The 16,189-nt window shown below is 41.6% G+C and overlaps 1 protein-coding gene across 1 annotated transcript in view; it reads right to left on the reverse strand.

Annotated features, from left to right (window-relative positions):
- The window catches only part of SLC9A9 (solute carrier family 9 member A9), a 520,093-nt gene that overhangs the window by 461,817 nt on the left and 42,087 nt on the right, over positions 1-16,189 (reverse strand). The window contains exons 3-4 of the mRNA XM_024556352.4: positions 13,213-13,290; positions 11,585-11,661 (exon numbers count right to left, since the gene is read on the reverse strand). Coding sequence (XP_024412120.2) covers positions 11,585-11,661; positions 13,213-13,290 — 155 coding nt within the window. The remainder of the gene's footprint in view (positions 1-11,584; positions 11,662-13,212; positions 13,291-16,189) is intronic.

Raw genomic sequence — 16,189 nt, forward strand, 5'->3', positions numbered from 1 at the left:
TCATAGTTAAAATGTTCATTATTTAAAGATGTAAAGAAAACAAGTAAAAAGGGGAGATAATCAGATTTTAAGAATAGAAAGTAAATATCATAAATATATCAGTTGTTCCAAAATGGACCTATAGATTTGATGCAATTCTAATCAAAATACCAACACTGTGAGCCAAGGAATTTGGTGAGATGATTTTAAATTTTTTACAATAAAAGAAAAAGATCCAAACAGCGATGACACTCATGAAGAATAATGTAGGCTGTGGGGTGGGGGGGGTGAGATTTGTCCTGTTAGATATGAAGAGTTGTGACTCCAAGGCAATGGTAATTAAAAGGGTGTGGTGTTGTCACAGGACCGGACAAGTTGGTCATGATGAAGTCGGACCGTACTACCCATTAGTGAGGACGTGGTACAGTGGAAATGCTCATACCCGCTGATAGGGATTCAGCTGTAGAAAACGATTTGGTATGGCACAGTTCACTCCAAGTTCATTGCTTAAAGGACCTTTCACATAGGCCTTGGGTGAATATTTGTAGATGGAAGAAACCCCATCAACAGGAGACCGGATAAAGCTTGGAACAGTCACACACTTGCGTATTATAAATGAAAGTGAATGAGCCACAGCTGAAAACCATAACGTGGATGAATCTTAGAAAAATCATGAGTTCGGAAAAATGAAATGACTTAACGATGTAGAGTATGATACTGTTTTTATAAAGCTCCAAAGTACGTGGAAGCACTATAAATAAAATTCAGGATAACATTTACCTTTAGGGATTGAGAAGAAAAGAAAACAGGGAAGTGCAAACAGGCAAATTTGACAGTTTTGGTAATTTAGTTCATAGTTTGGTGAACGATTCATTAATTGAACATTAACTTAAAAGTTTCTACTTTTAAGTTAATGTTCAAGATCCTAGAAAGGTGCAACAAAGGCCATATGGCATAGCTCCGAAATCTTCCTTCTTAAACTATTCCAGCAAAATGAATAAGCTGCCAGGGTCAAGCTTCCACCACATCCAAAGCTCCACCCACCTTTCCCAAAGCGCCACAGCCGGCCAGACGAGGTGGGCACAGACAAACCAGGCCTGGCTTCTGTCATGCACGCGGGCCAAGGGGAAAGCCCCAGACTGAAAACATGCCTGTGCGAGGGGAGGGCTGGGAAAGACAGAAGAAAGCGGGGAGCTGCTCCAGTCTGGCAATTAATGGTTTATTACGAGAATCTTACATCCGAGGCACGGCTTGGGTGGTGGCAAGATGAAGCAGATCCCAGTGCTGGTAGACCAGTGTCAAAGGATGACACAGAACGGGGCAGAATGGATGGGGGCACTGGCACCTCACTGTCCCGGGAGAGGCCAAATGCCTTACATGCTTGCTCATACCAGGTCTGTTCAAGGAACCAGCTTGCCATGGGGTGTAGAAGAGAGGTACTCTTTACATCTGAAGGAAAGTGTTGGTTACAGTCAGACAGCCTCTGAAGGGATTTACAGGCAGCAATCGCTGTTCCGGCCCTGGTCTAGCTAACGGGTCCCGCAGTGGCCATGTCGTGGACAGTCTCGTCCACAACATGACAGCCTTTGGCAAGGGATGCACAACTATGGAAGACACCTCTCAGCAGAGACGTTCAATTTGCACCTAATATGGCTGCACCCCCACCTCCACATGCCCTGCATCAGTGTTGGTAGAAGAGAAACTGCAATTCTCAGATTAAATAAAGCTTTTCCATGATCCCCCACTTCGGAGGAGCAAAGGTCAGTTGTCCATGAAGGCCCTTTGCTTTGGTAGCATAAAATCCTATGAGCCATGCTCTCTACCTTATCTCCTGTGAGCTTTACATATATTTTTCCATAAAAAATTTTAGATACAAACACAGAACGTTATAAGATACTTCCTGAGCAAAAGCTGACCCAAGGGCTCTAAGATAGAAATGTGCTGACTTCCAGCCAAGATGGAGGCATAGGTAGACACACTGTGTCTCCTCGCACAGCCAAAAGAAGGACAACAACAAATTTAAAAACAAAAAACAACCAGAACTGACAGAAAATCAATCTGTATGGAAGTACGATGACCAAGGAGTTAAAGAAGAAACGTTCATCCAGACCGGTAGGAGGGGCAGAGATGGGCAGCTGGGTTGAGAGGACAAGTGGCAAGGTGGGGGCTGGTGGGCTGGGTGGTCCCACATTTGTGTGCAGATAAACCGGGAAGAAGCAACTAGGGACTGAGACAGAAACTCCCAGCCTCACAGGAGAGTTTGTTGGAGAGACCCACAGGGTCCCAGAATGTACACAAACCCACCCACATGGGAATCAGCACCAGAAGGCCAAATTTGATTGTGGGTAATGGGGGAAGTGACTGGAAACTGGCAGAGAGCAGAGCAAGTGGCACTGTTCCCTCTCAGACCCCTCCCCCACGTACAGCGTCACAACTCAGTGATGTGGGTTGCCCTGCCCTGGTGAACACCTAAGGCTCTGCCCCTTACTTTGTAACAGGCCCACCAAGACAAAAAAAAAAAAAATGTCCCAAATTAAAGAACAGTTCAAAGCTCCAGAAAAAATACAACTAACTGACAAAGAGATAGCCAACCTATCAGATGCACAGGTTCAAAACACTGGTTATCAGGATGCTCCAGGAACTCACTGGGTACTTCAATAGCATAAAAAAAAAATAACCCAGGCAGCAATGAAGGTTGCATTATGTGAAATAAAGAAAAATCTACAGGGAACCAACAGTGATGGGAAGGAAACCAGGACTCAAATCAACAGTTTGGAGCAGAAGGAAGAAAGAAACATTCAACCAGAATGGAATGAAGAAACAAGAATGATAAAAAATGAGGAGAGGCTTAGGAACCTCCAGGACATCTGTAAACGTTCAAACATCTGAATCATAAGGGTGCCAGAAGGAGAAGAGGAAGAGCAAGAAATTCAAAACTTTTTTGAAAAAATAATGAAGGAGAACTTCCCCAATCCGGCAAAGGAAATAGACTTCCAGGAAGTCCAGGAAGCTCAGAGAGTCCCAAAGAAGCTGGACCCAAGGAAGCACACAACAAGGTACATCATAATTATATTACCCAAGATTAAAGAGAAGGAGAGAATCTTAAAAATAGCAAGAGAAAAGGACACAGTTACCTACAAAGGAGTTCCCATAAGACTGTTAGCTGATTTCTCAAAGAAACCTTGCAGACAAGAAGGGGCTGGAAAGAAGTATTTGAAGTCATGAAAGGCAAGGACCTACATCCAAGGCTACTCTATCCAGCAAAGCTATCATTTAGAATGGAAGGGCAGATAAAGTGTTTCCCGGACAAGGTAAAATTAAAGGAGTTCATTATCATCAAGCCCTTATTATATGAAATGTTAAAGGGACTTACCTAAGAAAAGAAGATAAAAACTATGAACAGTAAAATGACAACAAACTCACAACTATGAACAACCAAACCTAAAAAAGCCAAAACCAAAAACAAATTAAGCAAACAACTAGAACAGGAACAGAATCACAGAAATGGAGATCATATGGAGGGTTATCAGTGGGTAATGGGGCATAAGGCATGGGGAATAAGTGGCATAAATGGTAGGTAGAAAATAGACAGGGGGAGGTTAAGAATAGTATAGGAAATGGAGAAGCCAAAGAACTTATATGTATGACCCATGGACATGAACTAAAGGAGGGGAATTCAGGTGGGAGGGGGTGTGCAGGGTGGAGGGGAAAAAAGGGGGAAATGGGATAGCATAGCATAATCAATAACATAATCAATAAAATATATTTAAAAAAAAGATACTTCCTGTAAGTCACCAGGGTAGGAATTCATTGTTGCTGGTTCCAGACTATCAGGAAGTCTAACAGAGGAAGCCAGTGGGTTTGCCCCTCTAAAGTCTACTTGATTCTCCACTGTATTTCCTTTTCAAAGTGATAGGTTTCACATCAGGTTGTGAGTCCCATCTTCTAATGCAAGTTCTTACATTGATCCATCTGAAGATATTTTACAGTTCCGTCTGTGGAAGAATATCTGAAAGATGACCACAATAATTCTCCTTGTCCCTGCATGCCTACCCCTTTGTTATGTGACTTTATCACCCCTCCCATCAAGACATGAAGCCTGCTTCCCCATGCCTTCATTCTTGGCTGCTCTAGAAATGATTTGACCAACACCACGTGGTGGAAGTGGTATTACCTGGCTTCTGGACCTGGGCCTTAAGGGGTATTGCAATTCTCCTCCCTTCACCTTGGAGTGCTGCCCTGACACCACCACGGGAAGGAGCCGGGACCAGCCTGCTGGGGGAGGAGAAGCCCAACAGAGTAAATCTGAGTCCCCAGACTAACCAGCTGACAGTCAGAATCAGCTACCACATTTCAGTGAGCTCTCAATCTGAGACCACTCAATCACAGCCAAGTCCTGGATGACTGTGATCACATGAGTGACCCCAGAAGGAGCCTCAGAACTGCCCAGCTGAGCCCTTCCTAAATTTTTGAGCCACACGATTGTGAACTAATGAAATGGTTGTTGTCTCAAGCCACTAAGTTTTGGGAGTGGTTTGTTACAAAGCAATAGATAACTGATATACCTCCCTTATTTTTTTACCTTTCATCTGAATGAGGTGTGGTGTGTATGTGTGTGTGTGTGTGTGTGTGTGTGTAGATGCCAGATTTACTGTAGCTCTTGCATCAGATTCTGGTCAAATTGAGAAAAAATGTTTGACTTTGTACCTAAGGGTAATGAAGAGCTAAGGTAAAGTGGGTAATTCCAAGACTCAAATATTTTATTATTAGATATTTCTCTTTTTTTCATGTCAACAATTTCATGTATCATTTTTTCCTTGTACATGACTTTCAACTTTTCCTAAACTGGAGTTAGTCTTTCTTGGTTTTCCTTTTTGATTCTTCCAGAATATGTATATTTTTCTCTGTCCGATTCTGTCATTCTCATCCCCAGCATCTTCAAGGTTGTGACAGAAGGCCCATATGCACAGATTCACATGGCTCTGATGACTGTACCTTCCCCTCTCCAAACTACATTTCTTGATATTGTCCGCAGTCCCCTCCACCCTACCTTCTGTTTTTTTCCCTCATAAACTTCACTCTTCTCTCTGCTGCCAGAAATACAGCCCATGCATGCTGTGCTGTGGGTTTGAGAAACGACACTGCTAAAGCTTGGGCTGTGCTTGACAAATCAGAGGTTATTTTTTTTCCTATTCAGCTGTGTCAGGGCAGCAGTGTATTTATTTTTCTCTTTGACATCAGCGACAGCTCCTCCTGTGCCGCTTCCAATCCAGAAAACAAATGAAGGCACAGAGGCATAACGGGGCCTTCTAGTCAGACTCAACATGGCCTTCCCGAGCTCTGCTGCATTGCAGGCTGCTGGAATGGAGTCGCAGAGAGCAGCAGCCCAGACACAATCTCAGGGGACAGTGAGGAAAACACAGCTGAGAGGGAGGGGAAGGCAGAGGGAAGGAAGGAGAGAGAGGGTGACTATAGATGGGAAAAGAGAGCAGAAAAAGCCAGGGCTTTGTTGTTGATGAGAATTAACTGGGGAACACTGGCAAATACACCCTTGGTGCCAACCCAAATTGTTCTTATTAAAATACACACAAAGACAAGTAATAAAAGAATCAGAGTTTCTCAAAATGAAAGTCATCAGTATAATCAAACAGAATCTACTTCATATCATACACAAAATCAGTTCCAGAGAATGAACTTATTACAAGAGGCAAAATTTTAAAATACTATAGAAGAAAATGTATTTCTGACTCTGGGCTAGAAAAGGATTTATTAAAATACAAAAATGCTAACCATAAAAGAAAAAAAATTTGAATTTGACTACATTAAATTAAAGAACTTCTATTCATTAAAAAACCATGCATGAACAAAGTAAAAGCACAATTCACAAACTGGGAGAAAATATTTGCAATAGATACAACTGAACATGAATTAACATGTGAAACATATAAAGAAATCTTGAAAATTAATAAAATATGATAAAACACTCAATAGAAAAATGTATGAAAAGTTGGAGCAGACATCATAATAAAAAATCATAATCGACTGCATTAACTATTGGGAAATACAAATGAAGACCACCATATACTTCTATTAGATTGCCAAAAATTGGTGCAACTGCTTTGGAAAATTATTTGGTATTATTTTATAAAAATAAATATTTATTTGTAGGCCCTTCCATGTGGCACTCTACGCTTAGGTACATATAGAGGGTGGCTGCCTAGTCTAGGAACACAAATACATAATATAACTGGCTTATTGTTATTATATTACAGTGCACAATGAAATAAGAGGATGCATATTTGCAGACGTTACGGTCACCATGAGTGCAGCGTAGAGAATTCTGCAGTTCTAGTTATATATGGAGATATGCAAAATCCTTCTTTTCCTAACTGTGTCTTCGTGCAGACTCATGAAAAACATACTGGTTCTTTGTGTTCTGTAAATTGTGATTCCCTAGAAAAAGTTTATGAAACTGAAATCTATTCAGACTTTCTCCCGTGAGAAATTCATGTGCACTCGAAGGCGGTTCACCGCCTCCCTGACATCCTTCTATCATCTCGGGGTCCATGTTTCCTGAGTTAAGAATTCCACTCGAAGTCATTCTCTTCCCAGGGTTTGAACTTAAACACCGAGGCTGTGCTCAGCCTCTATGAACTATATATACCTCCTCAGGTTTTGGTTCTACACTAGCAAATGTCCCTTCTTCCAAGTTTAGAAGTCAGCATTTTGCGACTCTTAAGACTCACCAAACTTATTCCTCCTTAAGAACAGAGCAACAGCAATTCTAGAACCAGAGCCAAGGGTACTTAGGCCTGAAGGTCCCCACGTCATGGGGCACAATGACGCAAGAGAGCAGAGAGAGAGATTCCAAGGGCCCCTCACTCCTACGCCTCATGGACACAAGGACGGAGTGTTTGGCACAGCTTCTGTCCTGTGTATGTTAAGGCCCATAGCAGAGAAATAAACATTCCTGTATGTTGGTATGAATGACATGAACAGCCTAACGTTTCCAAACCCAGGATTTCCAGAGTGAGTTACCCCAAGTCCCACAACTTTAACCAAGGAAAGTGATTCACACCACCCCGCCAACTATCTTCAATGAGAAAAGACAGGTTCCATTTCTACTTTACAATTATACTCAGAGCTCAGTCTTAGATATTCAGATTTTTCATAGTTAGCCATAATGATAACTGTAAAATTCTGAAATTAGTGAGGGCTTGGCTGGCCTGACAGATGGAGGTATCTGTTGTAAACACTACAAGAGCAGTAAAGTAGCGTGTTGGGAGGGGTCAAAGGTGTGTGTTCTGCAGTCAGACTGACTCTGCTACTTACTACTGTTTCCTTACTGTGTAACCTTGGGCGAGTCTCGAACTCAGCACCCCTCTCTGTAAAATAAAAACAGTGCCTGTCCCATAGGGCATTGTGGGAACAAAATGAGATAATGTGTGTAAAAAGCACAAGTCAGTGTCCGGCACATGGAATGAGGTTTAAAAAATGAGCAACTTTAAAAATAAATGCCTGTTCTTCATCATCTAGATCCATGTCTCTTTCTCCAAATATCTGGGAAATTATGGCATTTTTAAAAATTCCACATACACAAAACATGATAAAGATCATTTTCATTGCTTCACTGAAAACTAATTAGCTCCCAGGGGAAGATGCCTGTGCGACAGGAAGCACTGGGCCGCCCTGTGATGGCGCATTCCCGCGGCACGAAAGGGTGGGGCGGGGGCTCAAAGACAGAGAAGAGTTCCCAAAGACGGAGCACAGGAACAGAGAACACTTCAAATACATGAGTTTTAAAAAAAATACAAAACCAGAGATGAATGTGAGGTATTTCTTAAGTAGCAAATGGAGGAGAGGACTGGAAAAGGTATTTGAATTCTTTAAGAACAGTACATCCTTAAAATGGTTTAAAGGTTTCTCTGATTTTATTACTGGAAGGGATATTGTTAAAGTTTCCTGTGTAATATTAAATATAATAGTAGATGGTTTGGGTCGAATTTCTGAAATGATGTGAAGTTAACAAAACTTAATTAAGAACTCTTTCATTTGAGTGGACCCAGTGATCTCGATTCCCACAAAGCATTAGAGTGCAGCGTAAAGCCCAGCCTGCAGTTTGCACAGACACAGTCTTTCCCTGCAGAAGACCACGGCTCACTGGCTGAGTCTTCACTCACGACTCTCCATCAGTCCTCATGGCCTGCAGGGTCCTGTAAATTTCTAACCCTGGGCTTCACGGCTGTGTGTCAGCTGACTCTCCAGCACTTCAGTTCCCACATCCCCTTACACCGCTCTCTGAAACTGCTCTCCAGCTTGGAGCCTGGCACAACGTTAACCACACCCACCAGGACTAATGCAAGGGATGGCATGAAAAATCCAACTACCTCATCCCTCTCCATCCAATGACTACCCAGATTCTCCCTGCTCTATGAAGTTATTCTCAGGGTCCAGTCTAACCCACAGTCCTGAATCCCTCCTCCTGCCTGCCCATATCAAGCAAGTATATCTGCATAAACTCAGACATTCCTTCTTCTTACAAATGTGAATTCCTTTTGGATGGGATTTCCAAATAAAAATCTTTGTCTGTGAGAATTCCCACAGACCTAATGAAGAAAGATGTGGCATGTTAGTAAATGATCACTGATTTACACAACTGTATTTTTTACTTTAATTACACTTTACTTTTACTGCTTATAATACATAGAAGTAAATACATTTTGGGCATTAAGAATGTTGACCTGGGAGCCAAACTATTTAGTTGCTAATACTAGCTCTATTCTTACCTTCTGTCATTCTCTCTAATCCTCAGCTGTCTCAACTGTTAAGTAAGGGTAATAATAGTATCTACCTAACAGGATTATTTTGAGGATTAAATGAAATAATCCATGTAAAGTACTTTTAAAATAGGCATAGTACTTACCAAGCACTCAGTAAATGTCGTGTTGTTTTTATTAGCATTAACTTAAAATAAAAATATAACAGGTCATTTTCTAAGGTCAATGGTAGTCACAAATTATGAAAGTGTCAGTTTGGTCTGAATTTAAGTTTGTGCCTTTCCTTCAGAAGTTCTGAAATTGTATCTGGAGAAAACAGCATAAACATAAATCTTTGCTTCTCATCACACAGTACCCAAAACAATTAGACTTGCCACTATTTTCCCCTTATTTCTGCCATAGGATAAGTGCTAACTCACCCATCACCTCCTTGGGGGAATCCAATGGATACGCCAGTTCCTATCCCACTTGACTTTTCCCACGTCAAACACCATCCATCCTCCCTCAACCTCTTCCCTTGACTTCCAGACACATGCCCCCTGATGGTTATCTTCCTGTTTCTTGGGCCCAGTGGTTCTTGGTCTTTTATGGGCAACTCTCCAAGTAGTGTTGTTGCCCAGGTACTTTTCTTTCTCACTCCACACACACCTGCCCCATTTTCTCTCAGGATTTCAACTGGCTGCTGACAGCACATCCACCTTTACTGCTGCTGCCTGAGGCCAGGCCCTCACCACTTCTAACCTAGTCTATGGAACTTGCACCTTAAGTGGCGCCCTGGCTGAAATCTTTTCCCCACTTTAAAATTGGTCCTTCACTAGAATGACCTTCCTAAAGTGTAAATCTGACCTTCTCACCCTGAAGCTAAAGCTCTCCAATGGCTTCCTTTACCTTGCTAGGTAACGATCCCCAAATCTTTAAACTATCAATCAATCCCTCTGCACTTTAATGAGCCACATTAAGAAGGCTCCCTACAGGTACTTGTCATTCAGATTACGTTCAGTTCAAACAAATAACATGGGTTTAAAAGTTATTCAAATCACTTTCCAATATAAATCATTGATTTCACTCTTACAATCAATTAGAAGACGTTCTCAACTCCAGAAAATGAATATCACCAGATTTCTTGAAGTTTTTTTAAACAATTCAATTATATTACACACATGCATGCACACACATTATATATTGTCACACTCAAAATTAGATTTATATATTTTTCATGAGAGTCAATGCATATTGTATAAATGCATATACTTAAATATACTTGAAATCAGTTACACAAAGGAAACAGGGAAATAATGGAAACTGATTATTCCAAAAGTTGAATAGGACTTGGATCCACTTTAACTTTCAGATGCCTATATTACAGAATGGATAAAGATCAATCTTTGCTATAAATGAACACTTATTGATAGTCCACACCTCTCAGAGCCTCCCATCAATGTGTAGGAACAATCTATAGGGATGTATAGAAACTCAAGAGAAACTGCTCTAAGAAGAAGGGATGATGGTAAGACCTGCTGGGTCAGAAGCCGAAGTTCTGAATTCTGTCTTGACCGCATGACCGTGATAATTAAAATGATTAATTAGCCTTTCAAGATGCTACTTTCTTCCTCTTCAGAACAAGGGCTTTAATTACACAGATCTCTAAGGCCCTTGCCAACTTTGAAATTTGAATATTTAGCTATGGCTGACCCACGGAACAGAAGGCCCTCCCCTGAACATGCTTTAAGAAGGATCAGGCCCACTGTGCCTCTCATTCACAGTGTAAAATCCCTTAGGTGTCCAGACCTGATGAGGCTCCCCAGCCCACCTTCCTGCAAGCCTCCACCTTCAGGTATGAAAATCTTTAGCTTCCTCTAAACACACTGGACATTTTCATATAAGGGAGCCTGATTTATTCCGGGCTTGAATCAATAAAAATGTAACAGAGCATTCAACATACCCCACCTCTTGCTTTCAGATACAAGTAGTGACAAATCCTTAGCCTTCCAGTGACACACTAACCATTCATAAGGGAAGGGCTGGATGAGCAACTAGCGTGTGTTGTCACGTTCAGTTTGTTGTTAGGGACTTAACAGTTGTATGCAGTAAAATTCAAGGGTGGAGTTGACATCCCCATCATCAGTCAGAGCATCTGGATATGTTTTCTGCAGTGGAGATTTACCATGTTGGATAAAATTATAAGTGAATTGGATTGGCTTTATCATTTTGTACCACATTTTGCTTTATGATGAGCTGCAAGCCAGAGTCTATATAGTTGGATTTAAGATTCACCAGCAATATCAATAACATATAATGAGACAGAAACAAGTCTGTATGCCACAGCGTATCAAGGAAAAGCCATCCCCTCGTTAAACAACTCCGCTGGTATTTGGAGATGTCTGTCTTAGACTGCTCTCCTGCAAACTTTCCCTTAGAAAGAAAACCTTTGACAGGTGGTTGCTGTTGTACCCCTGTCAAATGCAGATAGCGTCTCTCAAAGGAGATGGAAAAAGAATGCAGTGTGCTTATCTGTGTTATTTAAGCCAAAAGAAAAAAGAAAAATGCAATGTGCTTCACATCATTCAAGCCAAGTTTTCCACATTCCCTAAGTCAGAAGTCCAAAACTCACAGAGAAAATCTAACAATCAGATTTCAGTTTGCTTTCATGTGAAACCTTGTGTTGGTCAGAAGGCTTGGAAGTGAAATCAGAAAAATGTGTAAAAATGCGATATGCTGAAAAAAGAATAGACAATTCACCCAGCCGCTGTGAGTCCGGGAAGTGTGAGATTCCTGCCAGAGGTTGCCAGCCCACCGGCCTCATGGAACTTGGGCTTCGAATCACTTACCCTATTACGATGCAGGAGATGGCTGTTCCCAAGAAGGCATATGTCAAAATAGATCCTAAGTTTTGAAAGAAGTGTCTCTGGGGAGAAAAAATATATGTACATTATATATTTATATATATATATAATTATATACATATATAGAGAGCATTAGCATTTTTTCTTAGTATCACAGGAAATAAAAATAATGTATGCATTTCACTGCCTCTCCCTTCCCTCACCGCGTAGGCAGATTTTGTTGTTGGAGCCTCAGTTTCTGGTCTCGCTGCACAATAACTCTCACCCAATCTATACTGCAAAGGACAGAGGTATCTCAGCAAAGTAAGGGGAGAAGACACCTGGAAGATGACGGAGTAGAGATTCGAGAAAGAACTCGCAGGCCTGGCGAGACCTCAGACAAAGGGAAGGACTGAACCATGTCCATGCAGGGCTCTGAAAAGAGAGCTTTTGGAAAAGTTTGTTGTTGTTGGGACCCTTTCCATTTTAAAAATACTATTCCAAAAGATTTAAGTTGCCTTCTGACTTTTATTATTGGATTTCTGGCATATTTCTTCTGAGTGTAGTGAAACAACACTTTAATCACCTACGGCAGTTTATTTTCAAGACTCATACAAAATGACAGCTAATACTGGGACTGGGGTTGAGGAAGAATGGCCTGAATGAGTTCAGCCTTCTCAATCTTTTCCAGCGCTTGCTGGGGAAAACTCCCTTCCGGTCCTGCCAGTGGGACCTGCGCAGCCAGAAGTGACAGCAAGAGGGAGCCTGAATCCAGGAAAGAACCAGGCGTGCGCTGAGCAAGCTCCTGGCACCTGGCACCAGAGCTGACAGGCCAAGGTGGAGGGCCCAGGAATGCCACGTGGGGGCGGGCAGCAGCACAGCAGCCTGCGTGCCTCAGTCCCCCAACACTCGGAGAGGCCAGAGCCTTGCTCTGAGGCACAGTGGCTGCCAGCACTCCAGCTGTCACACGATTACTAATGGAACAGGCGTGCGCGTGCAGGCTGGACCCAAGTAATGGCAGGCAAGAGCACCGGCACTGGAACTGGTCTTCCTCTCTGAGTGTCCCCAGCCGAGTGTTAACCAAGCACGAATGAGCTCTCACCCTGCTGGATAAACCCAATGTTATTAACAGCCAGCTCTGTGATTACAGCCATCTGGAATAGCAATGTCCAACAGAGATATAATGTAAGCCATGTACGTTACTTAAAATCTTCTAGTAGCCATGTTAAAATGTTTTTAAAAAGCAAAATGAATTTTGATAATATATTTTATGAAACCCATATACCTCAAACATTACCATTTCTACATGAAATCAATATAAAACATTATTGAGATAGTTTACATTCTTTCTTAATACTAGGTCTGAGAAGTCCAATGTATATTTTACACTTAAAGCACATCTTCATTCAGACTAGTGCATTTCAAGGGCTTAACGCTGCACGTGGCTAACGGCCAGTGTACTGGCCAGAGCAGGTTTAGAACGGCAAACATGTCAGATTTCAATCTGCATCACACGATCTAAGACAGTGACATTCTTACCAAATAGGTAAACCCACAGAATGACTGTTTCTAAGCACCGCAGGTGATATTCTCTAGTTAATGGTGGAAGAGGAAAATGATCACTGTCCGTTTACCTTCTTCAGGCTGTATCCTGCATGAAATATAATTGGTGGCAGCAGAACGTTGAAGAAGATTTCTGGATCAAATGTCATCTGCCAGAAAACACAAGGAACAGTCAGAGAGATGCTCCTTTGGGCCACGCAAAAGAAATGTGTTTTAAAAATACAGTTATATCACCTTCTCTAATGTTGCATGAAACAGATTGACATGCTATTAAATTAGCATAGATGAAAATAAGTGAAAATGTCAACTTGGCCATTCACAAGTGCAATATAACTGTAAAGTAGTATTTTCAGTGTAAAGCCTCTACTCCATTCCATGGCTAACGATGACAACAAGCCTCAATGAAACTTCTCTGGACAAAGAAAACTTTTTCCTTTTATTTTTCTTAGTTTTTTATTCCCCATGTTTTAAATGTTTTTACTCCACTTTGTTTTATTTTTCTGGTCAAAAGGAATTGGTAGTGCTCAAACATTTTAGCTTTGGACAAAAATTTATTTAAATTTTTGCCAAATAAAATATTTTCCCTACTTTATCCCATTCCAAAGTTTAAAATATTTTTAGCCTCTGTGAAAAAAACACATTTTAAAGTGAAAATGGATTTTCTAGTTTATTGGCTTTTATTTCAATGCCAAAGTAAAATTGGTCACAAAATATTTTACTTGGTGTGAAGTACAATGAAATGAGTTGTAGAAATTTTTGAAGCCAGTATCTGCTATTTGCTGGGTAGTCTGAAAATGAAAACATTTAATCTTTAAACCTTCCTTAGAATCATTCTCTTCACCCTTGCCCCCTCCCCACCCCCCTCACACACACACGGGCGCACACACACTGCATTCATTACTTTACCATCAAGGCCTTCTGACCAGTACGGTACTCATCAAAATCTTCAGATGTACGATTTCACACTTCACAACTATAATTTCTAATTTCCTCCCCCTTTTATGCCTGAATTCTTACTCATCTCTGAAGGTGGATCTTGAAAGCTACTCCTCTCTCATGCTTTGATTTCCTGTTCAAAACTGACCCTTCTCTCTTCTATGCTCTTTCTGCACCTTGGGCCTTCCATACAGCATACGTGCTTACAAGATACGTTATGTAATGACTGTTTTGTGTTTGTCTGTTTCCCGCTTAAGTGGGAACTTATCCAGGATCATAACGATGCCTTTGTCAGTTCTGTGTTGCTTCCATCCCAGCTAGTGCTAGCTCATTGTTCAAAATATATTTTCTAAATTGAAAAAAAAATTACTTTGGAGAGTCACATCTATTCAGATGAAATGAACTATGTATATATCCATAATATCTTCACACATCGTAAGTGTGGATTACATAGAAGTTAAGAAAAGCCTTTCAAATTGACTCCGTTTTCTAATTTGGACCAAACTGAGTGTTGCCAGAGTCCCTCTTCTCCCGTCCCCAAGCTGACCCCTCCACTCTACTCATCTAATAGTAGGAAGGGGTGGTGGAAGAAGGAAGAACCCTCTCATAGACCTAGGTACTCATCCACTGATGCTCGACTATTGGGAAACACCCTGCTGGGTTTCAGAAGCTGAAACCATGGCTAAGGCTGAGTGAGACACCTTGGGACCATAAGCCATTAAGGAGACAAAGCTTATCTCCCTGGCAGGGGTGCCGCCTCTGCCCACTTTACTTCACCCTGCTTGACCCTGAGCCTAATCAGTTAGCCAATGATGGGTAAGATTCTTCAAGGGAGGGATGACCTAAGACAGGCATGGCCATAAAGAGGGCCTCAGGGAAGGAACTGGGGGGCTATAGAAAAAAGGGGTGATGGACCCTCGGCCCTCGGCTTTGAAATAGCCTGAGTCCTCATTCTGTCTGCAAGAAGTCTCCTAATCTCTTGGCTGCTTTACTTCCCCTGCCTGACTTAAGCCTGAAATAATGACAGAGGGCAGTGCAGTCCTGTGCTGGAAACAGCGGATTCCCCGGGGAGAACAGGCCTAAGAAAGAATATATAAAACCCTGTGAAACCTTTTTTGCTAAGAATGTCCTCAGTTTGCTGATAAGGGCCCAAGCATGAAATGAGTTTGTTTCCCAAAGTTTTATAGCCCTTTAGCTAACTGACCCTGACTCAGAATAAGCCCTCAGAGTTCTTTGTTTGTTATCTATTGTTTGATCCTTACTGCCTGACAATGACTGATGAGCTTTACCTGTATTCCTGTGCAAATTGAACCCAATAAAAGCCCATTGAGGAAAAGGCTCTTGGTCCTTCTCCTTTGAGAGATAGGCCACCTTTCCTCCCCAAGCAGATCATGTCTTGGTAGACTTACTCTCATCCTTGGCAGCTGGGGCGGGGGGTGGGGGAGGTGGGGGGGAGGGGCGGCCCTGCTGGTGGAGCCCCCCCACACTCGACCACATGTACAGTGAACATTCAGGTAGGTCAGTGATGGCTCATCCATCTCTCCTTGCCTCAGTTTCTTCATTCTTAAAATGACTATAATAATTGTGATATCTAATTCTAAGGTGGTTATAGAAACTAAATAAATTAATATTTGTAAAGCCCTGTAACAGCTTTGCCATTTCTTAAGCATTTTAAAGAATTTATTACTAAAGAAAATAAAATATGTGATTAAATATTTCAAAGTTACTATTTGAAAAAAACTGCCTGTTATCAGGAACTCTTGAAGGTTATAACTGTCAAATTTGGGCAAAGATCTTACTTTTACTTCTAAGTTTACTCTTTTTTCTAAAATAATATGAAACAGCCTTGTTGACTTATTTTTATGAGGCCTCTTGGAGAGTATGTCAATTGCACATTTGAAAGATCTAGCAAAGAGATGTATTTCTGAGAGCTGGAGGGAAGAGGCCGTGCAGCTGCGATCGGGTGGAAGACAGAGTTCCGGTGGTGCAACATCACATCTTGGAGAGAGAATCCCTGCCTCGGCAGTTTTTCTGCAAAAATCAGGCGGATCACTCAGCCAGAACATTTCAATAAGCAGAATGCCCATTCCCTGCATGCAGGTTAACTAATGT

This window comes from Desmodus rotundus, chromosome 2 (genome assembly GCF_022682495.2).
Source record: "Desmodus rotundus isolate HL8 chromosome 2, HLdesRot8A.1, whole genome shotgun sequence".
NCBI lineage: Eukaryota > Metazoa > Chordata > Mammalia > Chiroptera > Phyllostomidae > Desmodus > Desmodus rotundus.